The 26390-nt window shown below is 40.7% G+C and overlaps 5 protein-coding genes across 7 annotated transcripts; 3 read left to right on the plus strand and 2 right to left on the minus strand.

Moving 5' to 3' along the window:
* Positions 1–108: 108 nt before the first annotated feature.
* mxd3 (MAX dimerization protein 3) lies at positions 109–3723 on the minus strand. Of its 2 annotated transcripts, none has more exons than XM_026329607.2 (6): positions 3551–3723; positions 2808–2907; positions 2624–2653; positions 2384–2498; positions 2048–2213; positions 109–1402 (listed from the first exon to the last, which is right to left on the minus strand). In XM_026329607.2, exons 1-6 carry the CDS (start codon positions 3618–3620, stop codon positions 1284–1286), a joined length of 600 nt encoding a protein of 199 aa, XP_026185392.1. In that variant the 5' UTR covers positions 3621–3723; the 3' UTR covers positions 109–1283. The 2 variants fall into 2 exon arrangements, with proteins under 2 accessions (XP_026185392.1, XP_026185391.1); XM_026329606.2 differs by having other exon boundaries at positions 2624–2659.
* A 1053-nt stretch (positions 3724–4776) lies between these two features.
* fam193b (family with sequence similarity 193 member B) lies at positions 4777–12003 on the plus strand. Of its 2 annotated transcripts, none has more exons than XM_026330770.2 (10): positions 4777–5044; positions 6297–6575; positions 7066–7249; positions 8298–8507; positions 9040–9451; positions 9588–9771; positions 9916–10149; positions 10500–11577; positions 11650–11725; positions 11869–12003. In XM_026330770.2, the coding sequence occupies exons 1-10, from the start codon at positions 4886–4888 to the stop codon at positions 11963–11965; spliced, it is 2913 nt and encodes a 970-aa protein (XP_026186555.1). In that variant the 5' UTR covers positions 4777–4885; the 3' UTR covers positions 11966–12003. The 2 variants fall into 2 exon arrangements, with proteins under 2 accessions (XP_026186555.1, XP_026186556.1); XM_026330771.2 differs by having other exon boundaries at positions 10500–11547.
* A 1703-nt stretch (positions 12004–13706) lies between these two features.
* On the plus strand, positions 13707–19448 carry ddx41 (DEAD (Asp-Glu-Ala-Asp) box polypeptide 41). Its single transcript, XM_026330647.1, has 17 exons — positions 13707–13869; positions 14585–14680; positions 14918–15068; positions 15146–15220; positions 15347–15407; positions 15491–15627; positions 15734–15806; positions 15901–16054; positions 16660–16796; positions 17242–17404; positions 17699–17830; positions 17960–18031; positions 18129–18225; positions 18478–18627; positions 18730–18801; positions 18897–19007; positions 19099–19448. The coding sequence occupies exons 1-17, from the start codon at positions 13843–13845 to the stop codon at positions 19233–19235; spliced, it is 1845 nt and encodes a 614-aa protein (XP_026186432.1). The 5' UTR covers positions 13707–13842; the 3' UTR covers positions 19236–19448.
* Positions 19449–19600: 152 nt separating this feature from the next.
* Positions 19601–24290, plus strand: dok3 (docking protein 3). The gene is made up of 5 exons (XM_026330649.1): positions 19601–19860; positions 20563–20859; positions 21135–21225; positions 22386–22573; positions 22742–24290. The coding sequence occupies exons 1-5, from the start codon at positions 19804–19806 to the stop codon at positions 23639–23641; spliced, it is 1533 nt and encodes a 510-aa protein (XP_026186434.1). The 5' UTR covers positions 19601–19803; the 3' UTR covers positions 23642–24290.
* Positions 24291–24567: 277 nt separating this feature from the next.
* Positions 24568–25308, minus strand: atoh1b (atonal bHLH transcription factor 1b). Its single transcript, XM_033325417.1, has one exon. It carries the CDS (start codon positions 25306–25308, stop codon positions 24568–24570), a length of 741 nt encoding a protein of 246 aa, XP_033181308.1.
* Between the last annotated feature and the right edge of the window lie 1082 nt (positions 25309–26390).

The raw sequence follows: 26390 nt of genomic DNA on the forward strand, positions 1-26390 counted from the left end.
AGGACAGTTCTGAGGGGTTGCTGAGTTATTAAAAGTGTAGGAAAGCACGAAGAATTGAATTTCATCGTTTTAAATCGATAGATCCTGTAAATTAACCACAAACACCACATAAATATAGAAAATATTTATTCATAAAAAAAAAAAAAAAAGCTTACACCAGTACAAAAATGCTACATAATATTACTGGGCAGAGAGATGAATGCATACATACAATTAAAAGGTAATAAGGCATTTTGCATATACAAAAGTGAAGGGGAAAAGCACCTTTCAGCTATAAAATATATAGCAATGAATATACTTGTAAAATAGCATAATTTGCATCATCATTACAAGTAGACATTACCTGCCTGACTGTGGTAAATTCATTGCATCCATAATTAACATTTTGACTGATAAATGCAGAAACAAGTGTACAGCTGTGATACTGAACACTTGTAAAAACAGATCGGTTAATATTAGCAATATTAGTGCTCTTGCAATTTATCTTTCACACAGGCACCAAAAATTCTTGCACTTTATCACAGGCTGAATTGTGTAGAAATATATGGGATTAATATTTGGCAGAGATAATTTTTTAATTATCTTTGGCAAAGATAATTAATTGCCATATATTAATGTGCAAATATGACCAGTTAATTCCTGATTCCTTTTGATATACCCACACTCTTTCAGACAAAACAAGTGCAATGTGTTGACAGTTTGTGCAAAAGAAAAGGAACAAAATACATGACTGAACTTATAACAGGACAATATTACAAAACACAGCACAGATTAATGTGTAAGTGCATGCTACACGTGACATTGCATAAACTTAGTGCTTAATGCTAAAGAGAAGCTGTATAGAACCCTAGACCAAATCTGATTTAAGGCAGAATTCAGTATCAACATACTGTAGTAAAGAATAAGTTAAGAGTTTTGAAAAAGAAAGCCCTTATTTGGATTTTAAAACCCCTTTAAAGATGAATGAATACACCTGTTTTGATTTAAATACATTTCATGGCTATGGAAAAAAAAATGCCAGAAAATATATATGTGTAATGATACATCCATCCCAGCCCAGTGATTTTAACTGCTATTCAGTGCAAATGGACAGACTCATTCATACCCACCATTATTGTTTAGCTTGACATGTTTTGAAGAGTATGTCAAAAGTGACTCCTTCTGTGTTCAGTTGTACAGTAACATCTTTCTCCATTTTCCGTCATCCTCTGTTTTTGGAATGCGTTCTCTTTCTGTCCTCCAGATGACATTAAATGAGTTACCGTACCATAGGTTTACTGCTGTCATAGCCAGGCTTTGTCCGCGCTGGAGTAACAGTGGTCTGCACCAGTGTGCGTAATGCTCAGCGCGTCAGAGTCCACACAGTCAAACATGATGCTCTCCACATCAACCTCCACGTCCTCTGCAATGTGACCAAAGATCAAATCCATTAACAGAAGCAAATGTGAAAGAATCACTGTCAGATGGTAGAATAAACGGGCTAAAACCAAGACCATATTCTAATTTCAGTATTTACAATTACATACAAAATAATCCTGTTTAATCCGTTACGATCCACTATTGTGAATTATTGAGCAGAACTCAGGTATAAACAGTGTTTTCGATTCAGGACACTTTCCATTTAAAGAAATAATCCAACAGTCTGACAAATAAGCTTTGCCATTCCTTTAAATACTTCAGATTTTTCAGATACTGTCTGATCAGCTCTACATCCCTCTAAAGCTCACTAATTAACATCGTTTTACGATGAGTATTACCATATGATGGACTCTTTCTTGGTCCAGTGACCTTCTATAGTCAGAGCAGTGAAAAGACACAACTAAAGCATGTAAGTGATTCCCAAAATGTTGAACTATACTTTAAAATGCATCGTAAGAATATTTTAAAATGTGACAAAGAAAATACTAAACTTCCTACTTCCTTGAGTTGTGTTAGTTATGACTGAAGGAGCTGCAGCTATTGCTTTCACTTCATTTCATTTTTGCCACAGCTTAGTATCATAATGACTGAAGTGAGTGACGATGAGTGTGGCGTTCAGGCGACGCACCTCTGTCCGAATCTGACCTCTCGGAGGACATGGTCGACCCTTGACTGTCATTCCTCATCCTCTCCGTGCCTCTCTCTAGCTGCTCCAGCCGAACCCGCAGCTCCCTCTGCTGCCAGCGCAGGCGGCCCTTCAGCTGCTCTGCACGCTCATCCTGCTCCTGCAGCTTCTGAAATTAGAAGGCAGAGAGAGGACCAAGTTAGCAGCAGACCAAAACAGCACAGACATGATAATCGCTGTTGGCAAAAGCACAATAACAAGACACTAACTTTTTCAAAAGCCAGACGCTGTGCTCTCAACGAGGGCTTCTATTATACAGTGGAGGGGTGTTGTGTGTACCTTTATGTGAAGCTGGGCTCGTCTTAGCAGGTTGAGGGTGGTGTTCCTCATGGAGTCAGATGAGAAGGGGACTTGTTTCTTGAGCTGCTCCAGGCAATGTCTCAGCTGAGCTCGTCTACAAAACACAGGACTGATGCTGTTAACCCATGCGTGTGCAAACAGGAAATTTAAGATTTTCATTGCCACCATAAAAAGTATGTTTTGCCATGATATATACGCAGCTGTGTTATTTATTATTACCTGTTTTTTTCCAGCTCGTTGTGTACTGACCTGTAGTTAAAGAAACAGGCTGTTTTAGTTGGGGAAATACATTGATGCCAATAAATGCTGCTCACACTACTGATGTTTGAAAATGGTGTGTTATCAAAACTGAAACTTCACAACCACACCCTCTCATCAGTTTTCTGTTATGGAAGGTATTCACCTATTGCTCCCAGCAGATATCTTCTTGCTGGCCTGCTTGCTCCTCTTGTAAGAGTGACCTGAATTGAGAGGCAAGGCTGAAGCATATCCGTGCTCTGCCTCTGTGGAGGGAACAAACATAGCAGCTTCTTTAGAAAACAGTCGTGGGATAAGTCACTTTGAAAAATCGATGCCAAACAGAGGGTCTTCCCGTCAATCGCACCGGTGATGGTAACTATTGTGCATTTATTACCACTGCGCGGAAACGAGCAGGACAAAGACAGTCTGCTGCTGTCATCGGATTCATCAGCTGGACGTTTTGGTTTTGGTTTTGGCGCCATCACACACTAATTATGTATTATTATAAAATCGGTCTGATAGTCCCACTGAGTGATAAAGCATAAACTGTGTCTACACAGCGGGAACAATGAATGAAACAATATAATTTTTTTTTCTTCTCTGCCGGTTTCATCCACCGCAGTGGGAGCTCAGCGCCGCTCGCATTCATTTTCAAAATTGGACCAGATTGGCGCCTTCGAGTACAATGATGCGCCCGATATGTAGGTCACTGAGTCAAATGGGGAAGATCGTCTAAAAATGACCTTCTTCACAAAATCTCGATGAAATCTCGAGAAATTGCGGCGCAGTGTGTCTCTGCGTTAGTTTTTGCACGAATAATTGCTTTGGTTTCGCTGCGCATTTCGTTGAATTTACAATAATAAACTTCCTCCTCTGAAGCCTGGCAGCTGTCAGAAAAACACTCACCTCGCTCTCTTCTCTCCAGAAACTCGGCAGCCCGAAGAAGCACCTGGATGTTGCAGACGTTTCCTTCCATTATTATTACTGTTGAAAAACAATAAACGCGAGTAAACAACCTCCGGAGGTACAAGCTTCGGCAGTCTGAAGTAAATGAAGCCGTGTCTGTGCTACGTCCTCAGTCCAACTCATGCTGCATTCACGTGCCCGCGTAAGATCCGAGATTTAATACTGCCGTCATATATAAGATCAGGAGGTACTAGATTTTGTCGGAAATAATAATAATACTGATAAAACCGACCATGTGAAATACCACCCTGGTAGTTTATTTTATTAAAAATACTACTTATATGGGGGATTTATTACAATTATTTTTTAAACTTGAAAATGTATTTTAACACTCACAAAGCTCAGTTCTTATTGCAGTAGTTTCTTATTTGTGAAAATCAGCAAACCATAATAATGGAAAGATAGGACACTGTACTCTTTTCTAAATTTGATGTCATAACACTAACAACGTAGACATTATTTAAAGGATATATCCATTTTACCTGTGTTACAATATATCCCAAAGCACCTGAAGGCATCGAGATACAACGTAAGGGCCACTGTCACCCCCAAACCAGTCTCCACCCCTCTGATCACCTTCATTTTTCAAACATTTATTATATTGGTTAACAGACATGTCACAGTGTGTATTTGCTCCTGTTATATCAAGACCTAAAACTGCACATTGAACAGTCTGGTCATCGGACTGTACAAAGTTGCATTGTTACTGTATATGTTATTGTTACAGATATATTTAACCCTGATTTACTCCAGAGCGATGTCCGAAAAAACAAACCATAACCCCAAACATAGCCTACAACCATAGCATTTTTTTTCTATAACACTATATTCTATCTACAGCGAGCATCATGTGACTATATCACTGAATTTAGATAGCATCCATGCGGGTACAAACTTCGGCATGAAAGCTCAATAAATATGTTCTAAATTATAACAGTTTGAATATCTAGTGTGAGCAGGAGAAACGATTTTAATTGTCTTTTCATAGACAGGAGAAAGTGGGAGGAGAGCAACGCCCTTACTAAATATGGCGACGCCTGGCTTCATTGACTGCGTCAGGTTTCCGTTGTATTCCCTGTACGGGAGTGAAGCCTCTTTGCCAGCAGTATCTTTAACCTATGAACTCCTGAGTGTGCCATTCCTCCGCCATATTGACTGTTGTCTTGACTGGAGGAGATAGAGAACATTTGAGGTCCGCGAAGAAACGAAAGTGTGGTCTTAAAACCATCGAAACTGGTGCAAACTTGGCCAAAGCGCATTATAAACACCGCTGTGATGGCAAGGAAGAAAAGCAAGCAGCAAGGGGTCGCCCAGAAGGAGCTTGTGCCTGGACAGCAAACCGTACCGAAGAGCTCAGTCTCTCCCTGCGATGCAGCTGGCGGTGGCGGCGGAGATGCTGGGCTGGATAGGCTGCCCACTACCAGGGCGAACCAGGTAGCTAGCAGAAAACAAGAGGCTGTTTTTAAATCAGGCTAGCTAACCTCTGTGTTAGCGCCCCTCCATTGTCTTTTCATTTTCTGTAGCTCGCTAGATCCTGCAGAGACGAAGTTAGTTGTTTCCAGCCGCTGGTCGGCGGAAAGCTATTTTAGTCTTGACTGAGTAGTCGTGGATGTAAAGCTTTACGTCGTTTGGTGTGTAATTAAATAAATAATAGGCTTAACTTAGGGAGCAGAATCGTCCCCCGCAGTCGGCTTTGGGATGGTTCGGCTAGCGTTGCAGCCCATCTCCTCTGCCGGACAGGTGACATTGCGTCTGGGACAGGTCGTCCCATTTCCAGCGTTTACAACTCTTCATCCGCCCAGCTAACGTTAGCCAGGAGGCTAACCGGGCTATGATCTCCGGCTAACGTGCTGCAAGCGTGCATGCTGCCTACACTTGAACCCATCAGCCAGCGGTGGCTAATCAGCTAGTTAGCTCACTAAAAGACATAACAGGATTTTTGGGGTAGCTTACTCCCAGAGGTGGCTGCAGTTCATTATTGCACTCTGTTATATAGTTTATGTTTTTTTTGCTGCACGCTGCTTTACTGTCGGAGTGTGGAATCTCAAAAGTTTCAGTGCATGTAGTTATCAGCTAATAATGCCGAGCTAAGTCGGACTTGGGGAGGTTAGCTAATCTTAATAACGGAAGATGGAAGTGTGTTTTGGAGGCTGGATGTCGCCTCAGCAGCCAGATAAGCTTTTCTCTCACCTGTGAGCCTTAACTAACAAACTGACTGACAGCTGCTTGGACTAAGTCCGTTTAATGCCACAAATGTCTAGACAGGTCATATAACAGCTCCTATTTATTAGAATTGCGTTGCCATTCAGTAATTTAAAAAAAAAAATCGAGCATCAGAGCTACTTTATGCAAAAAACAACTATGTATATCTATATCTATGCATGCTATTTTCTTTAGTTCATTAATGTATAATTACTACTATTCAACTTCCCCTGCTGTCTGTTTAATGTTAGACTGCATTTGAATGAACTAGGAATAGCTAGTAAACTGGTGTGTTTGCCTATTATTATTAAAAATAACCTGCTTGACTGCTTACATTGGAAAGATTACACAAAGAAATCAGGTCTTGACGATCATATTTTTTTTCTAGTGCTAATTACCCAACCAAATTATTTTTCGCAGATCATGAGTTGAGTGGTAATCACAGGATAATACTCGATCCCTTTATCTCTCTTTCTCTGCCTAGCCTATGCACACCTGCTGCCTGCTGTGCCACCGTGAATTTAAGGACTGGGGAGCAGGCTCCGCCAACGGACTCCCCGGGGGCCATGGGACCAAGCTGGCTGATGCCGTGCCTTCACTCTCCCAGGCCTTAATGCGGGAGGCGCCAGGGCGCAAGCTTGCTGATGCAGTGCCGTCGCTGTCTCAGTCCCTGCTGGGAGAGGTGCCTCTGTGGATCTGTCAGAGCTGCTGCAAGAGTGTGGAAGAGGAGGAGAGGAGGAGCACCCAGGAGCAGCCGTTGTCGGTAAATAAAAGTGGACTGATTTGGGTCATATGTCTGCGTCCTTTTCACAACTTCTTTTTACTAGTTTTTAGTTCACAAGTTTTGTTTGTCATCGAAGATGATCTCAACTTTAATCATCATGGAAGGCTTTGCATTTGCATGTACTTAATAAGTAAATCAGTTAGTCAAAATGCTGCCTTGGATTCGGAAAGGTTTAGACACAGTCTCTTTCTTGTCTGTTTGGAAGAGACTTGTCTGTATTTGTGTCTCTGTGACATATGTGAGGCAGCCACAACAATTCATTTCGATTTTTATTTTCCCAAAAATACTGTGGATGAATGACAGAACACTTACTGTGTCATCATTGACTGCAGGAGAACATGCATTCATGCTTTGCTGACATCAAACAATAGAGGGAAAGATTGCTGAACCGTTGCTCTACCGTTTATATAGACAGCCAGCTGATTAAGTGATTTGGTTGTGTGTGTGTTTTTTGTTTTTTGTTATTTAGGTACCATTGTCACACTCTTCCTCCTGTAAGTCCCAGACATGTGGGAACGGTTACCCAGAGCAAAGTACTGTAGATTGGGACCCCAGTTCCTTCCTGTCAGCCCACAAACTGTCAGGTCTCTGGAACTCTGCCCACACCAACGGAGGGGAACACTGCAACCACAACACTTCACACTCACAACAAGGTATGTCATCAAAAGGTGGAAGACAGAACTAGAAAACATTTCATCCCTACTTTGTGACATGGACACAAATTTGGTTAGCAAGAAATGGATCTTTGTTCAGGTGTTTGAAAAGGCATCTTGCACAATCTGACAGAGCTGAGGTCCTCTGGGCATTACAAAAGGATGAGTAGTTTTAATATTGGCTTGCAGTTGAAGCTGTACTTGATGGGTGAGGATAAATTTTAACCTTGGAATACAGTTGTCTTCAGCATTTATAAAATACCAAAAAGAAAATGTACAGATTATACTACACCCAGAGGATAAATGGGTAGGTTTTAAACCAGAGAATTGAATGTGAAAGTGAGATGTGCTTAGAAAGAGCAGGTGTCTGTAAAATGGGATGTATGGCATTTCACACAGCTGCTTAGGTTTTGCTTTCTCTCTGTTTCTAGCCTCTCATCAAATCACTTTATAGAGGTTACCTGGTGTGTGGTGTTTTTATTTCTAGTTTATCAAACGCTGAAATGGGTCAAGTTACAAACTATATTATAACTAGGTTCAGTGTGAATAGAGAAAACTATGGCTTGTTTGTAGCTGTGCCGTTCCTGAATGGTTACATTTGAAATGTTACATTATACTCAAGTTTGCTAGTGAAAAAAATAAATAATTTATTTAAAGTTGGATATTAACTTAACTATTTATTGTACTTACATAAGTGTTAGTGTGATTAACAGTGACTGGTGTCAACTTTGGCTGGCAGGCATGGATAATTGCCAGAAAGAGGTGCAGTCATGTTTTTACAAAACATAAACTACAGGCCAAAAACTTCATGCTAAGTTGCCAAAATCTCAGCACATGGATATGAGAACTGATCGAAGCTGCCACAGTCTATTATGTGTTATGGAAAGTAAAAAAGTCATGTCTGGCTCCTGTGTCCAAACAGTTTTAGTGTCAATTTGTGAAAATTTTGGCTCTAATAAAAAAAAAAAAAAAATGTCACATTGCCTTAAATAAATAGTTGACGCCTTTCATAGATTTGTTAGAATTTCACTATCTCTGGGTGTTACAGTGGGATCGGCCTGTCATGAGAAAAGAGGACTTCATGAAGCGCATGGGAAATCTGCAAAAACATCAGGGACCAAAGTCTGTCCCTACAGTCACCCAGCATCCCAGAATTCCAGTGGAACTTCTGCTGGGAACAGCCTGCCTACCTCAGCAGACCTGTGTAAAACCACTCCCAAGCACTTCAAGACCGTGTGCCGTCGACCAACGCCACCAGGTAATTTTCCTTTGACTCTTAGGATTAACAATATTTTACTAAACCAAAGCCCACTTTAGAATCTGCCAATAAAACACCATGTTTGAATATCTTATTGAATCAACATGTACTGTGTTTAGGTTTAAGAATATATATGGAGCATGAAATTGAAGATGTTGAATTAAATGTGTCTGACGCAATTCAGTAACAAGTGCAGACCACATTCATTTTTTATAAATTCATCATTTGCCTTAAGATATAAGAATATAAGAGGGTTTAGTAAAATTTATAATGTTGCACTAATATTGTTTTTCTTACTAAAGAAAATTGGCAAGCCAGTGTTTGCACAACTTCAGTCTCACTCAGTGGTAGTTACATCAGTGGGAATTGGCCTGTATATTTAGAGTACTAGTCACTGTAGATTTATTCAAGTAATAAGAAGTCCCATAAAATAAACTGTGCAACACAGTATAGTAAAGGATGCACTGTGAAAAGATAATGTTGGGTATTAGTGATTTATAAGAGATTTTTATTCATGATTTCCATTGTCCAGGTGAAGCCTTCCACTCCAATGACCACCATCAACACACAGACTTGTCGGTACCACCCAACAGTCCTACTGGCCTGTCATCCCAGCATTCCTCCCTCCTGCCTCCAAAACCGAGCTCTGGGCAGCATGGCCATGTAACCTCATCATCTGGTACCGGTGTGGCAGCCCATGGTCCCTTCTCCCCGTTGGTACCAAACCTTCACGGCCCAACAGCCAAACTCAGTTCTCCCAGTCCAGACAGCCCAACGTCTGTTCATAAGCCCAGCTCGTGCAAAAACTCCCACATTCCTGCCTCAAACACACAGCACAGCAAACTGGGCACGTCTCTCATAGGCTGTAATCACCCTTGTAATGGACACAGTCAAGGAACAGTGGCCACCTCCAATGTAGGTCATCTGACAGCTGGGGCCTGCAGGTTAGTGTTGATATGTGTACGATTCTGTTTTTTGAGAATGCGAAATTGAGAAATTGCATTTGCTGCTTTTTTTGATGCAGGATATAAATTCATCTTTGGGTAAATCTCATTAAGTTGATTCTTTTTGTATTTATAGGGACCAGGCATGTAAGGGACACAAAATGACTAATGGGACGTTGTGCCACCCTTCATCTGAGCTGGAGGAGGGGGAGGATGAAGACAGCAGCTCTGAGAGGAGCTCATGTGCCTCATCTTCCACAAACCAGAAGGACGGGAAGTACTGTGACTGCTGCTATTGCGAGTTCTTTGGACACAATGCGGTACTTTGAAAGTTTTGATTGTCACCCCATGTAGTAATTAAGAATTCCTTTTGGTATTGAGCAATGATAAAAGCTTAAATACCTCACTGTTCCAGTGGGGTATTTGTAATGAAAATATATCAATATTGTTTTATATGGTCACAGCCTCCAGCTGCACCAACAAGCCGAAACTACGCTGAGATCCGTGAGAAACTCCGTTCACGTTTGACCCGACGTAAAGAGGAGCTCCCTCAGCGTCAAGATTCAGAACTGACAGCAACTGGTGCCATTGATAACCGAGATGTAGATGAGCTGCTAGACTTCATAAACAGTTCTGAACCCAAACCCGTCAACAGTGCCAAGGCTGCAAAAAGGGCGCGACACAAACAAAAGAAGAAGGTATGATGACTTTAAAGTGGGTTTGAACTCTGTTTCCCATTGTTCCAGTGGGGTGTTTATAAATCAGTGTATATGGCTGGGCTATTATTTTATTATATGCTAATGCTTGTACACTACAAGAATTACTTTTTTATAATGAGGTTCTTAGAGTAATATTATGTATTACACAAAACACTATATTTCAAACAGCAAGCCAGCATTCTGTGATGGTAAATGTTGTCTAAACAAAAATCCTAAACCATAATTATTAAAACTGAGTGTATATACATAGCCCTACTACTGTATTACCTTAAGAATACAGGATGCCTGTGCCTGTTCACACTCTCATACTTGGACCATGTGTGTTTCAGGAAAAAGCTCAGCAGGGCAACATGGGTGCTGCAGGCAGTGACCCTCACTCCAATCCATCTGAGCCTGTTGACGAGCCCCTCCCCGACGGTTCAGAAGCCAGTCGGTTGCTGGACTGGCCTCAGCTGGAGCTTGAGCGCGTCAATAGTTTCCTCACCAGTCGGCTCGAAGAGATTAAAAACACCATCAAAGACTCAATCCGGGCCTCATTTAGCATGTACGATCTCAATCTGGATGTTAATGATTTCCCAAAGAAGGCAGCCACATTGGAGGGCAACCATTTACTGTCCCATCTCAATGGTTCCTCTGACTTGCAGCAGATAGACCTCGACCTTGCCCCTCTTTCACTGGGATCCTTTAAGAGCCACCTGGACCTGGTTAATGGATGGGAGGACACGACCACTGTTTCATCTCCCAATACCACCACAGCATCAGGGGTCACTGCTGGGTCAAAGGACATCCAGCGGTTGCACACCACCCCCAGTCTCTCAAAACTCATAAGGGTTCGCTCTCCAGAGAGATGCACCTCTGCTGGATCTGACAGTTTGCCACATGTGCCAACCCAAGTAACAGCTAAATCGAAGGATGATGCCCCTGACCCTAAGAACACAACAGCTGGGAGCAGTGGTGCAAAGTCAAAGAAGAATAAAAAGCAGCAGCAAAAACAGGAGCAATCTGTGTCAGAGCAAAATTCCAACAAACCAACCAAAGCTGCCTCTGGGAATGAAACACAGAAAACCATTGAGTCTAGAGAAACTGCTTCTAACTGCTCAAAAGTTGGAAACAAACAGCCACAGCATGCTGCAGACTACCAGAGAAATGGGCCTAAGAAAGCCGAGGAAGGCCGATCATTGAAACATGCAGCAAATGGCAGTCTCTCAAATGCACAAAGGGGGAAAGGTGACACAGACACACGGGGAGGTCGATCTGAGCAGGATTCAGAAAACAAAGTTCATCCCCCAATTCCAGCCAATGGGTCACAACAGCAGCAATCCAAGGGCAAAAATAAAAAGAACAAGAACAAGGGTGAAAAATCCAGCAGTGCTATCGGTATAGGAGAATATCTGGATTTACAACACTGTATGTATGTTTATGTTTGTATATTTTAAAATCTTTTTAATCTAATTTTAATCTTTATTTTTTTTTCTTTAGATGATGTATTTCTCCCTAAAGATGTGGATCCAACAGAAATGGATGAGATTGATCGTGAAGTGGAATACTTCAAAAGGTAAGCACCATAGAGTAGTGTATCAGAATGCTTTCTTAAAAAAAACTGACCTTAACTGACGATTGGCATTATTGTTAAATGCATTACTAACACCAAGTATTACATCTTCATTTTCCTGTCTTGTTTTTTCTTATTTATTGTAGGTTTTGCCTTGATTCTGCAAAACAGACTCGCCAGAAGGTAGCAGTGAATTGGTCCAACTTCAGCCTCAAAAAGGTTCCTTCCAACGCAGCTCAATAACTTGGATGAGTGCCAGGGAAAAAAAAAACTTCACACCACAAACTCATTCAGTACAGCCCTGTTTGGCCTGAGGCCTTCTCTTATTCCCTGTTTTCTTCTCCTTACTAAGCCAAGGGACCCTGGTTCAAAATCTCCATTCAGAAGACTGAAATATAACTTTTGGCTAACGAGCCAGGGATCATACTGAAGGCCAACTCTGCCCTTTGCTGTTATTGCAATGTTCACTAAATGAGATGCAAAAATGGAAAAAAAGTCTATGGAATCCACTGCATCCATGTGCTTAAGTATGTAGTATGTAAACAAATACCTTTCATGAAATAAATGTTTTTATCACAAATCTGAGACATTTTAACGTTGTTAAACTTATGTATTTCAGTCAGATCAATTTAATGCTCATCCATTACTTTCTGCAATGCTAGTTTCTGACCCACTACACCAGTCTTTAGACACTAGAGAGCATTTGTCTTATACTGTACAACTGTCAGAAAGGAGCACAAGACAACATTTCCACCTAATTCTAGAGTAAGCACTTCTCTTCTGCAAGGAGCAATGGTAGAAACAATTGCACTTTTACTCACAGTCCGCAGTGCATTTGGTGGTTGTTAAATTTTTCATTGTAATCACGTTATTGAGGATTTGGTGAAAATCAGAAGAGTGAGCTGACAAAACACTCAATGTCCCATCTGCTACACCATTATTTTTTTATTTTAATTCATAAAATTATTTAAAAAATAAAACAATATTTGATGGTTGTTAGTACACCAACAACACTAAAATAACTGTGGAAAAACATCAACTTACTGTGTGTAACACCTTGCTCACAGGATGCATCTTAAAAATAGAAATCCCTATCAAGTACCCCTGCAAGTGCTTTCCCATGCATGACGTTTAGAACAGAAAAATCTAAAAATTTGCATATTCTCTTCTAGTACTGTATTGGGCAAAGTTCAATGTGTCTGTTGCTCCAAAGTCAACCCTTCCTTACTGTTAAACTTGAATAATTATCCATTTTATAAGTATATCCAATATACACACTGCCATCTGTAGAGAAAAGTCCTTTACCACTCTTCTCCCTGTGTTCTCTGTCATTTGAACCCCTATATCCTGGTAGTGACAGGGACACCAGTGTGCTATGTTCATTTTAACATTGGAACCACCACATTTTGTTTTGATGTTGATTTCATTGCTTGTACATACTGACTGTTTAATTTGGGCTTTTTTGAGCCTTAGTCATGCGTTTCTAGCGGTTGTGTGTGTGTGACATCCCCGTACTGTTTTGGCAGCTAGCCTATCTAAAATCCAAGTCTTGATTATCTTTTGATAATAAATATCACTGATGAGTCAATACCTTTTAGAACAAGGGCCTTGGGATTTACCCCAGTAAGCATGGCTTCTATGAGATGGATTATTTCTTTCTTGAATATGTGCTGAGATCGTGTTTTCGTATAACATCTCTGATGCTTTCCAGGTTATATTCAATTAGAGAAGACTATCTAAATGTTTTGAATGTAGATTTATACTATACCAATAATAGCCAAGTGTATGTTGGCTTGTTTTTTTTTTCACTTTTGATACTGTGAAAAATCTTTCGTCCAGAAAGATTAAAAACAATACAGTTTTGACAAAAATAAAGTGTGGTCTTTTTATCTGTGGCTTTAATAGAATTTCAACTGAATCGCCTTTTCGTCCTCGCACCGAAATGTTTGGGAGCGACGTTTTGACTAAGTTTGACCCTCGTAGCCTTCCGTACATCCTTAAAGTTTCCTGTGTTGTGTAAACATGTGGGTTGTGTATATTTATTGATCTGTGGACCGAATATTAGACCAATAACTTTGTGGCTTGAGTTAAAAGAGAACGTCGCCGTATTCATAAATAAGATGGAGACTGAAAATCGAACCAAAAAGGTAAGTTCAACTCACGCTATCGTTTGCATCATGAAAGGCTTACATTACGCTAGCTAACTTTTGCTAGCTAGCCAAGCCTTTGCGTCTTTTATCTGTCTTAGAGTTAACGCCATACATGATCTGAAACAATGTTTAAAGCACTAAGAGCCAATGAATTACGTTAAACATTTTAAATAATGTTGGTTTTGAATGTGTCAAACCGTGTTTGGTAAAGCGCCACGATCAACTAACGTTAGCCACACTGTGCTAACGTTATAACAGGGTCAATGCGTGACGGTGACGTTCATAGGATTCTAAAAACTCAAACGACTGGCAAGACAAGGGATGCATGTTATACAAACCCATATGATGATAAGAGTTGGGATGAACTAAAAACTGGCTTTGATTGAACATCTGAAATATCTGAAAGTTCATATCCACGTAGCACAAGCTAGCATGTTCCTCGAGTATAACATTACTGCATTAGTGCCTATAAATCTCACTTTTTCAAATGATCCTGTGGTCATTTCCAAAACCATTTTCGTCTATAATATACATTGAAGCCATTGCGTTAGAATCTGTTTCGTACCAGCTTCTTTTTATATGGTGTTAAACTGTATGGTCACGTTTTACTCAAATGTTTAATTATGGTTGAAGGTCAGTGTGAATGCTGAGCTGAGATCTGTTCAGGCTGACTTATGTTATTACTGTTGATGGTGATAATGTGTTTGTACAGAGATCTCATGGGGAGGATGAGAGGTCTGGCTCAGAAGGATCGGAGGAGGATGATTATGTTCCATATGTGCCAGTCAAAATAAGGAAACAGCAAATGGTAGGTTTGTGTTTTGACACTTTCGAAATGAGTAATCAGATTTGCCCGACATTAGCCAGACACAAATTATCCATGTTAAATGCATCTTCTCTGCCATTATAAAATTCAGATTCATTCATTCAAAAGTTTTAAGAGTTTTCAAATGCAGTCATATTTTAATTTTCTAAATGTATATTAACATCACATGCAATGAACACATATTCAAACGTAATGCTTTTTTAAATCTGTGCCTCACAGCTGCAGAAGATGTTACGTCTGCGGGGAAAGGCAGTGGATGAGGAGCAGAAGGACAGCGGAGAGGAGCAGAGGGACGAGGATGAGGGCCTTGGTCCACGCTCCAATGTCAGTCTTCTTGACCAGCATCAGCACCTCAAGGAAAAAGCAGAAGGTATCCAATTAAAACAAGGCCCCATCTGGATAATAACAGTTACCTTAAGCCTTGACATGACTATATTTCACCTACAGCTCGTAAGGAGTCAGCCAAGGAGAAACAGCTGAAAGAGGAGGAGAAGATTCTGGAGAGCGTTGCAGAGAGCAGAGGTAAAATTATGATGTTGTCAAGCTCCTGTGACACCATATGGAGTCATTAAATGGAAGTACTTGATTAAGTACAACATTTTTTAAACTTACAACTATTTGTTGGGACTTTCTTTCCCCATCTATCAGCTCTGATTTCTGTGAAGGAAATGGCTAAAGGTATCACATATGATGATCCTATAAAAACGAGGTAAGTGAGCAGTCATTTTTATGAAGTAATATTTTTTGAGTGGATTTTCTGTGCTGTTTATTTTACACAAATATTCTTGTTAGCTGGAAGGCACCACGCTACATCCTGAATATGCCAAACACCCGACACGAGCGCGTCAGGAAGAAATTTCACATCCTGGTTGATGGAGACACCATCCCTGCTCCAATCAAAAGCTTCAGGGAGATGAAGCTTCCACCAGGTTGCAATGCTGAACATACATAAAAAAACAAACTTTGTTTTTCTGTATGAGGCCTTTAATCATGGCACATGCTAAAAGGTTGACAACACGTCTGTTATGTTTGCAGCTATTTTGAAAGGTTTGAAAAAGAAGGGTATTGTGCATCCCACACCAATTCAAATTCAAGGAATCCCTACAGTGTAAGTACAGAATATGAAACTACACAACTAAGCACTGTAAAATATGTGATTTACATTAAGAAGGTGTTCATGAACTGACAGTGTTTGTCTATAGTCTGTCAGGTAGAGACATGATTGGCATTGCCTTCACTGGTTCTGGAAAGACTTTAGTCTTCACCCTGCCGATCATCATGTTTGCCCTGGAACAGGAGAAAAGGCTGCCATTCTTCAAGAGAGAGGGGCCATATGGACTCATCATCTGTCCTTCGGTGACAGTTACTGTTTTATTTACAACACAGAGTGAAATATCGGTCTAATTTTAATGTTTGACTTTAATGTCTGGTATTTGTACTCCTATACTTTAGATATACATGTGTTTGTTTATAGACCACAGATGGCTGCTTCTAATATAATCAAAGGGTTACCTAAATCACAAAAGATTTTTTCTCTTGCGTGTAACTCTACTTGGTCATGTCGTCAGGGTCATTCCAGTGAAAATGATCAGTGTGTAGGTTATCCAGTGTAATGAAGGACAGTAAAGATGTTTTTGAAATCTATGCAGCTGGGTGGGAGGAGAAAGCTCTCCAAAAAGTGGATGACTAAAAACAAAACTGCATGATACCATGAAAGGTGAAATCATTTTTATTTGTTGTAAATTAGGGAGAAATGACCTTTTAGGTTTTGACTGCATATATACACTGCAGAATCTTCCATTTAATTTTAAAGGTTGGGGGAATCATTAGGGACAAAAGAATGCTTCCCTCATATTTTGGCCGTTTGTAAATGATGACATTAGCTGTGAGCAAACCCTCTTTACTAAAACTAATGACTCTGTAAGACTATCTGATTTTAATAACCTTCCGTGTTACTCCAGAGGGAGTTGGCCAGGCAAACACACGGCATCATAGATTATTACTGCAAACTGCTGGAGGAGGAGGGAGCTCCTCAGCTGCGCACCGCCCTCTGCATCGGAGGAATGTCCGTCAAGGAGCAGATGGAGGTCGTAAAACAGTAAGTAAGAGTGAAAGTCTGTGAAATGTATGGTGTTTGTATTTTATTTGAATTGGCATCAAGCAAAAACTGCATTAATCATATACAGTGGTGTGAAAAAGTGTTGGCCCCCTTCCTGATTTCTGTAGTTTTGGATTTTGTTTTCCCTTAATAATAAAAGCCTTCATTTAAAAACTGCATGATGTGTTTACTTGTGTTATCTTTGACTAATATTTAAATTTGTTTGATGATCTGAAACAAAGTGTGACAAACATGCAAAAATAATAAGAAATCAGGAAGTGGGCCAACACTTTTTCACACCACTGTACATTAAATCAGACAGTACAATATTTATCATGGTCACTTCAAGAACGAGGCACTAATAACATTGTATTTTAAAAAACCCAAGCAACAATCAGTACTTGGTGCATTTTCCCACTAAAGTTGTGTATGCTCTTGGTTACAGTGGAGTCCACATGATGGTCGCCACTCCTGGCAGACTGATGGACTTGCTGCAAAAGAAGATGGTGAGTCTGGACATCTGCCGCTACTTAGCTCTGGATGAAGCTGATAGGATGATTGACATGGGCTTTGAGGAAGACATCAGGACCATCTTCTCATATTTCAAGGTGAGTTCTTCCACTGTGGCATTAACTCCCAGTGACAGCATGGTTAATGCCCCTGGCAGACAAGTAGCTTTGCAAAGCCAGTAGCAGTGTGTTACTCAGTGCATTTAGAGGCATTGATTTTCATGTCCTCGTGCTTTCAGAGGCAGCAGGTTTTGCCATCATCTAAGCACTCCCCATTGTTACCCAATTAGTACATTTTCCAGCTGCTGAGCTTAATCACTTGATCTGTTAGTGAATTTGGGAGATGTAGCCTGGCAACAACAGTCTTAAAAAAATTCAGATTTCTTTGTCTAGGGACAAAGGCAAACCCTACTTTTCAGTGCCACTATGCCCAAGAAGATTCAGAACTTTGCCAAGAGCGCACTGGTCAAACCCATCACTATCAACGTGGGCAGGGCAGGTGCTGCCAGTTTGGATGTCATCCAGGTATGTTCATCTTTCTGTGTAAGAGGTTTGTGCTGTCTGAGTTGGGGATATTTATTACATAAAATTTTTATAGACCCACTGATGTGAAAATTGTATGAACTGAATTGAAATGTTTTTGTGTATGAGCAGGAAGTGGAATATGTCAAAGAGGAGGCCAAGATGGTGTACCTGTTAGAGTGTCTTCAGAAGACGCCGCCTCCTGTCAGTACTTTGACAAACTATGATACTGGCATACTTAAAAATTACACAACTGCGAAATATCAAAAAGTTACAAAATGTTCATTGTTCACATTGACAGGTGCTGCTATTTGCTGAAAAGAAGGCTGATGTAGATGCCATTCATGAGTATCTGCTGCTTAAAGGAGTAGAAGCAGTGGCCATTCATGGAGGAAAAGGTATAGAACTCTGTTATAGGCATAACAACACATAGAGGTCAATACATAGTAATAGTGCCAGCATACGATTAGACTAGAACACACTTTTTTTTTTTTTTTTTTTATTGTAGTTGCTCATCATTACCACCAGATGCTATCCTGCCTCTTAGTTAGTTCAACACAAAGCTCTGCTGGAATTTCTCTCATGCTTTCAATTGTCTTCCAAAATATTTTTTGTTTACATGAGCTTTGGTGATTTTTTTTTTTTTTCAGACCAGGAGGAAAGAACCAAAGCCATAGAAGCATTTAAAGAAGGAAAGAAAGATGTCTTAGTTGCCACGGACGTTGCCTCCAAAGGCCTGGATTTTCCAGCTATACAGCATGTAGTGAACTATGACATGCCAGAAGAGATAGAAAACTATGGTAAGAGGATATTCCGCATGTCTCCTTAAAACTGATACCTTTTGTAATCTCCAGTTCTCCTTAACCTGGTGAAGCTGGTTTGTTGAAATTGTCCTGTTTCAGTCCACAGAATTGGAAGAACTGGACGGTCAGGCAAGACTGGTATCGCCACTACATTTATCAACAAAGGCTGTGGTAAGGAACAAAAATGTAATAATTTTATAGTGAATTTGGTTACCTTAATGCAGCATTAAGTGAATGTGTATGTGTGTATGTGTTCCCTTGCACAGATGAGTCAGTATTAATGGACCTCAAAGCCCTGCTAGTTGAAGCCAAGCAGAAGGTTCCTCCAGTCCTCCAGGTGCTCCAAACAGGAGACGAGACCATGCTGGACATCGGAGGTGAGCGTTTAAAAATTTATCTAGTTCAATTCGTTTTTTTCTAGGTTGCCCCTGCTCTTTGCTCCTATATCCATGTCTTGTGTTTTTACAGGGGAGAGGGGCTGTACGTTCTGTGGTGGTCTGGGTCATCGTATTACCGATTGTCCTAAGTTGGAGGCCATGCAGACAAAGCAGGTCACCAACATCGGGCGCAAGGACTATCTGGCTCACAGCTCTATGGACTTCTAAGAGTTTTACTGATTGTTCTCCAGAATTAAATGGAAATGAGAAACGCTTGTGAAAACAGTCATGTCATGTCACTGAACTAAGGAAGTACATCTTTTTTTTAATAACACTTTGCAGATGTGTTAAATAAAATGTTTAGTTCCTTCTTGTTCTGTATGTGTAGTTTTGTAACATATGTTTTTGATATTTGTAAATAAATCCACTATATATCTCTTATTGTTTTTTTCTGTTTAAATCTGAAGAATTAGGTGTGGTACCAGTATTGTGTGGTGAGGAAGTTGCTAAGACAAATAGCATAATGGAAAAGGAAGTTTGAGTCAAGAAAGTAGCAACCAACTATTTGTCCTCTATTTTGCAACAGTTGAGTTGCCAATCAGAGATAACCTCAACTTACCCATATGATGTACATAACCAGACAACAGAATGAAAGCTGCTCATGACGTAATGGAAACGAGCTCTGCTGCAAAGAGAACCTAATTTTAACTTTGGTAGTTTGACCACAGAAAAACGGTGTGCAGTGTGTGTGTTCCTCGTGTGCAGTCCAAAACATTTATAGGCAAAGCTTACAAGCATGGATGTTGTCTTCAAAGAAGGGATGCTGTACCTTCAAGGAGTCAAGTTTGGAAAAGTAAGTTTTATGGACATGTAGAGCATGCTTGTACATGGGCAGAAGGTTGTAAAGTTTTTTTTTTTGTTTGATTGTGGGGGGGGGGATTTTACAGCAACTGAACAGCTAGTTTGTTGTGCTCAGCTACAGTATAGCAGGTGAAGATTATGTTTCAGAAGGGTTTGCAGAATTTTAGAAACTGCTGAAGAACTTGAATGAAGTGGTGAAGTGTTTGACTTGTCACCATCGTCATGTCGCATTGGACTTTTAATGAAAACATAAGACTTTATTTGTCCAAAAGAAAACTGCAATCTAATGATTTATACAGCAAATGATCCTGTACAGAATAGCATGTTAGATTCTGTCACTTGCATGCAGTTGATTTTGCAATTGTAAGTGAATGATTGCAATACATTTTATTAATCAAGATACGCATACACTGAAGCAGATTTTATTCATGAATATTCTAGAAGATGGAAGAGTTCTTCAAATGTTAAAATCCCATTTGAAAATGTAACCACTTTCTTTCCTGGAAATGTAATGCTTATTACCATAGTTGCTACTGGGCTATTACTGGGCTCAGAGCCTGATCCACTCTCTAAATAAAACTCCAACAGGAAACCCAAGCAGCCTCTGCTCATTATGTCAGATGTAAAAGTCAAGACTTGTGCCGGACAGTGACTGTAATCCTCACCTTTTCTTTCCTCTCCCTGTCATCAACAGAGAACATGGCGGAAGATAAGGATGATACTTTTTAAACCCAGCTCTACAGGGGTTGGTCGGTTGGAGCTCCACACTGTAATCGACACCAACACTGACCAGAAAAAGATTAATAGGCTGAAAACACCAGACAGAAAAGTGGTGCGTCTAAGTGACTGCCTCAGTGTCACCACTGCTTCACAGGAATCTTGCCCCCAAGGCTGCACAGCCTTCTACCTAAGCACCACACAGTGCACCTACACCCTGGCCTCCACGACAAGCCAGGAATGGTTAAGTGCCCTGTGTCTTCTAGCTTTCCAGGTGCTGTATATCTCTCCTCTTAGCCAATGTACATTTCCCCCTTTCTTTTTATATCACGGGTAGTGTTCTAATTTGGGAACGATGTAAATAAACCTTATCCTCAATCAGAGGTAGATAACACAATGAGGAAGTGACTTGTGCCACTTCACTTCTCTAATTCTTGTGCTTGCACAAGCTGTGTTCTTTCTTGCATCTTACCATTTTGTAGTCATAAAACAGTGATAAGAGGTTGGTGTATGCTCCATGTAATGTTTACCAAACCATTGTGTTTACAGAAGTATCCTGGAGAATCAGACAAAGGGGGTTTGGAGAGAGGAAATGACTTGACCATGGCGGACAATGACATTTACTCATCTTGGAAAACTGGTACTTGGCATTCTAGACATGACAGATAATCAGTCAACAAGAAATCAAAAAGAAATAATAAGCTGATGTGGTTCTGTTGGTTGTTAACTGGAACTATTGTTCTACTTTTTTTTAAATTTTTTTTAGAACTTCTGCCTTTTGAACTTTATTCAGCCTTCATAGACATTTACTTCAAAACAATACATCTTCATTTGGTATTATCTAGTAGAATTTCAATTAATATTTAAAACTGAGTACACAATGTGTGAAGTTGTTCCAATTCAGTCTGAGATGTGGTAAATAATACTCTGCCGCTCTCACTACCCAAATAATTTCTGTACAGTTCCTTAAATACAGTCAGGCAAAGTCAGATATTTCTAAAGAAACACTGAGGTTAGACAAGCTTATTTGGAACAGTAAAATCTTACATCAACTATCTGTTGTAAACATTGATAGAGTTCCACTTCCTGTTCGACTTGTCTTAGGCCTACTTAATGAAACTGAGTGCACACAAATGTTTTGTGTAAAGGCACATTATTACCTCCACTTGGTCACAGTGTGTGCTGCTTTTTTAAAGTTTAGAGTGTCTAACCAGTACTGTATCGAGCCCTGGCAATCTACATTATAGAGACGCCAGTGTGCGTCCAGACCTCAGCTATTAATCCAATGAGCATATTTTCATATGTGATAGAAAAAATAGCCCAAAGTACAAGCTTAAGACAAGTGGTATAAAAAAATCCTTTAGTAAAAGTAAATTGGTTGATGTATTAAAAGAGAGAGAAAAGACCAGAGAAAAGTTCCCTGTGAGATTTAGATAAATTCAAGTCCACAGCAAAAACCTTGAATATATGTGATCTGTAGCTATACCCACTAATTTATTCAAACATGAACATCAAAATGTATTAGCGTCAGCATGCTCTGGCTTAAACAAATTTATTTCTTTTTATTTCCTAAAGGATTGCACTTCTGAAAAAGCCAGACAGGATTAGTAGAATCTAGGCAATTTTAAATCAGCATTTTTTCTATATTAGAATATATTTGCTGTGCATTTACCCTTTGCTGATGTATTGCTGCTCAGACATCATATGGGAAATCCAATACTTTCACATGTAGGAATATGACATTAAATTAATTGTGGGGTGTTTAAGTTGCAAACATTCGAAATGTCTTCCTATGTTTAGATTTGACCATTCCTCCGAACCATTACGAAGTGACTGTCCAGACCACAGAGGCATCCAAGAGGTGCAGGTTGGCTGGGGAATACCTGGTCTCCCCAAGAACAAAGGCTCTGTTACTGCTGGCCACCGGCACTCGTCACGTCATCTATCGCTGGCCATACAGCCTTTTACGCAAATTTGGACAGGTTCAGGTAAGGTACCTCTAAGCTAACCGGCCACTTCTAGGTTTATGTTGATGTTGTACACATGAGAGTAGTATAATTCTTCTCATCTGACTCTAAGGAGGTGAATGAGTGTGTCTCTCAAAGTAGTAGGCTAAACTAGTCTTTTAAGGTGGATATTATTCAATGTAATTGCAGGGAGGATTCAGCATTGAAGCGGGCCGTCGCTGTGAGTCAGGAGAAGGAGTGTTCACCTTCCTGACCACGCATGGTGCCCTGATCTTCCAGGCTATATCAGAGCAGTGCTCTGTGGAGAGGAGGTCCTCTGTCCAGCTGCCCAGTGTCAACATAAGATCATTATGTGACCAGTCTCCTGTTACTCTCCCAGACACACCCTATCAACTCACTGGGCCTCCTGTCTACAGTCCTGCAGATGTTCCTGCTGACACAGAGGATGTGTATACCAGGGACAGCTCTATTATTGATGATGCCTCTGGACTGGACTTAAAGCAGCTATCTTCAGTTAAACCTCATCTTTTTAACAGTAGGGAGGCTGTAGGAGAGGAAGATGAGGATGAGGATAAAGATGATATTTATCATTCCTTGGAGGCTCTAAAACTAGAAAATGACAATGAGCAAAGCATTTATTGCAACCTTGGGAGAGCCATTCTTCCTCTAAGTGAAAAAGATCAGTTCAAATCTGAGACAGACGATTATGAATTATTCTCTTCAGATGTGAAGTCCGTTCATCCTCCCTTAAATCTCCAGCTGCAGCCCTACTCCACACCCCTCCCTCAGCCCACGTCCTGGACTCCTCCATGCACCCTTCCCCTGTCTGTTTCCAACGCAATACCAAAGCCCAGATACCAACATCAGACCCCTGTGAATAACTACATCCTTTCAGGGTCTAACGCTGAGACAGAGGCAGTGGATGACATGGATGAGATGGAGGAGGCCATCAACTCCTCCACGAATGTTACCCCTACAGAGCTCCCTGGCAGTTTTAAACACAGGCTGGCAGAAATCATTTCTAAGGACCTGGCAAAGTTCCAGCAACCTCTTCCCTATGGAGCGGGCAGCCCCACATTTTCTCAGTAGGCTGTTAGTTAGCAGACAGACTAGAGGAGCTATTAGACTGTAATGAAATATAATTAGTTTCTCTTTTTATTTATTTGAATTCCCCTCGCCATGAACATTAGGAATGAGATTTTGTCTTGTTGAAGTCCTTATGTAAATCCATGTAGTCTGTTGTATGCAAAACATTTTCTGTGGATTATTATTGCAACATGAGGATTCATGTGGTGGTGTGCATGGCTGATTCATGTGGCTTGATAGAAACGCTTTGTGCAGTGCAGACAGTAATTTTAACATGACATTAGTTGATAAGCTGAATGAACACCTGACTGTTGGAATTTCCTCCTGAATAATAATGAATTAGAATTGTTTTTTCTTCAATATTATTTCTCTTAAAGTGAGCAAAACTGGTTTAGTCACATACAAGAACCAAGTTGTGTTTTGGTGTGAAAAACCTATTGCATTTTGTACATGGACACATCAGTCTGTTTTACATGGTAGAAATATTGATAGAAATATTGCGACTTGTTGTGCAACAATGGATTGCTTCCTAAAACATATGAAAACAACTTAAATGCACATCAATGCCTTAAATGTGTATTTATTGTAGCAAAAACAATCCTCATAAAATATCCCATAGCTTTACATAAATAAAATAATCATTTTTAATTTAGACAAATCTCACTAATGACACTGGGAATGTAAAGTGCATAAAAGGCATATGGGAGTTCAACATGACCTTAGAGTGTAAAAAGTTCACAATCTTGAGTTTTACCTAAACCTTTTCATCTGGCAGTGTAAAATCTAAGCCATTAATCATTACAGGAGAATACACTGGGGCCATCTCTTATCATCAGCATTTCTACAGGCTGGAGGGTTTGGTTCTCCTGGTACTTCCTATAAGAGACGCTGCAACATAAACAGCACAGGTCCGTGTTAGTTGTTCTCTTTTACTGTTTCCCATTCTGACTTTCCTCTATGTCACTGAAATGCGAAGACTCGCCATCACTGCTGTGGGAAGAACATGTTGAATTTTTTGAGCCCAGGTCAGATGTAGGTCCAAGTATTATAAGGTGGCCGACAGAGGCTGATGGTTCCCGCTGCTCTCCGGTCAGCTGGTTTGAAGGTTGTGCGGCGGCTGCTGGGCGGAGTGAGTGAATCAGGCTTATCCTGGAGGACTTGTCCGCTGAGCTTGGACGGGGACCCATGCACTCTGACTGAACCACGCCGGCCAGGAGCTCTGACAGCTCAGTGATGTAAATCTGCGCCATTTGTAGGGTGTCATATTTGGACAACTTTTTTTCATTTTCCAGAGAGGGGATGACGCTCCTCAGCTCGTCAAACGCTTTGTTCAAGCCGTGCATCCTTCTCCTCTCCCTGGCGTTGGCTGCCACACGCCTGTGTCTCTGTGGGCCGAAGTGGCTCGTCTTCCCTCCCTCTGCTGCCTTCTCACAGGCTGTCTCTGTGACGCCTGCAGCGGACACGCACTCGGACACTTTACCCATTGGCACGAGCTTCTCCAATGAGATGCCCGCGTCTGCAGCTCCGTGCGCATCCCTCCTCGAGAACGCACGGACTGAATTTGGAGAAATCCAACTTTTGGAGTTGATGTGGGCCAGATTACGCTGCTGCAGTAGAGTGAAATCCTCTGGATGCTCTGGCCAGTTTGAAAGATCTGGTTTTGCTGTCATTACTGTAATGGCCTGTGGTCGTGCACGGCAGGGAAAGGTCAGACAGTAGACTCCGGCTGATGTCCTTGTCTCTGGAGTGTTTTTGCACTGCGCCAGCAATTTATACAGCGTCCCCTCATTCACCTTGGTGTCACTCCCAGCCTTCCAACAGCTCTGACAGCCCTGCAGCTTCAAGAGGCAGCAGCCAATCGGACAGTCCCCTCTGACCCTGTCAAAGAACAATTAAACAAAGCTCGACTTTTTTTTTTCTCCTTTGTGCATTGTAACTCAATCACAACCTTGTTGTATCCTCACACAGAAGGGGGCGAGTATTAATCATTTAAGAGCGTGGCTTATATGTTTTAAAATCAAAAGGGTGATCTAATGAACTGGTTCGGGAAATAATTAAGTGCGCAGGTCAAAAAATGCTCTACATTTCATTTTATTATAAAAGAAGAGTTTTCTAATTAATTTTCTTCTACATGCCGAAATGAATGTATTTACGTGTATTTTTAGTCGGGGTTTTTAGAAGGCAGACTATTTGAAAGGCTAAGGTTTTAGGTGTTTGGTGTCATGCAGTTAAGAACAAACATCCAAAGCTGGGTCCTCATTATCATCCTATGGACCTCCGCCACTGCTCCTAGGCCATGGAAAATGAATTTGGACATGTTTCTCATGAGCAAAGGAACTGACTCTTTCATTGGGTGTGATCCTTGCGGGAGCTGGCATCGTTGAGGGCTGTTCTCAAACAACAGTAAAAGGTGGACAGTCTTTCTCAGATTATTTGCAGAAGAATAATAAAACGAACAGGTGGGAGGCAAGACTTGAGACACACCTGTCTATAGCAGAGCCATGATAACTGATAAGTTGTCTGAAAGCGATTTGTAAATGATTTAGAGAGAAAAGGGGCTGAAAACATGCACACTTCGTTATTATTACTATTATTATGATGAAGATTTTGTTTCTTAATTGAGACCAAGTAATTAAGCTACAAATTTTGGTTTGGTTTGGCCCCTGTGCCTATCAGCTGGTGTCCCCTGGCACCCCACACAAGCTGCGCACCTCTGTCACAACCAGTGACACCCACGTCTCCCATATGCCGT

The sequence above is a fragment of the Mastacembelus armatus genome, chromosome 10 (genome assembly GCF_900324485.2).
Source record: "Mastacembelus armatus chromosome 10, fMasArm1.2, whole genome shotgun sequence".
NCBI classification, from domain to species: Eukaryota; Metazoa; Chordata; class Actinopteri; order Synbranchiformes; family Mastacembelidae; genus Mastacembelus; species Mastacembelus armatus.

Coding starts and splice junctions, on each gene's coding strand:
- mxd3 (XM_026329606.2), bottom strand. CDS start 3,620: ATGGAAGGAAACGTCTGCAACATCCAGGTGCTTCTTCGGGCTGCCGAG. Junction 2,908..3,550: donor TCTGGAGAGAAGAGAGCGAG/GTGAGTGTTTTT, acceptor TTCCCTCCACAG/AGGCAGAGCACGGATATGCT. Junction 2,214..2,383: donor GAGCCCAGCTTCACATAAAG/GTACACACAACA, acceptor TTCTAATTTCAG/AAGCTGCAGGAGCAGGATGA.
- fam193b (XM_026330770.2), top strand. CDS start 4,886: ATGGCAAGGAAGAAAAGCAAGCAGCAAGGGGTCGCCCAGAAGGAGCTT. Junction 8,508..9,039: donor CCGTCGACCAACGCCACCAG/GTAATTTTCCTT, acceptor TCCATTGTCCAG/GTGAAGCCTTCCACTCCAAT. Junction 9,772..9,915: donor AGTTCTTTGGACACAATGCG/GTACTTTGAAAG, acceptor ATATGGTCACAG/CCTCCAGCTGCACCAACAAG.
- ddx41 (XM_026330647.1), top strand. CDS start 13,843: ATGGAGACTGAAAATCGAACCAAAAAG. Junction 17,831..17,959: donor CCAGTTTGGATGTCATCCAG/GTATGTTCATCT, acceptor GTGTATGAGCAG/GAAGTGGAATATGTCAAAGA. Junction 18,628..18,729: donor AGAAGAGATAGAAAACTATG/GTAAGAGGATAT, acceptor GTCCTGTTTCAG/TCCACAGAATTGGAAGAACT.
- dok3 (XM_026330649.1), top strand. CDS start 19,804: ATGGATGTTGTCTTCAAAGAAGGGATGCTGTACCTTCAAGGAGTCAAG. Junction 19,861..20,562: donor AAGGAGTCAAGTTTGGAAAA/GTAAGTTTTATG, acceptor TGTCATCAACAG/AGAACATGGCGGAAGATAAG. Junction 20,860..21,134: donor TGTGTCTTCTAGCTTTCCAG/GTGCTGTATATC, acceptor TTGTGTTTACAG/AAGTATCCTGGAGAATCAGA.
- atoh1b (XM_033325417.1), bottom strand. CDS start 25,308: ATGACAGCAAAACCAGATCTTTCAAACTGGCCAGAGCATCCAGAGGAT.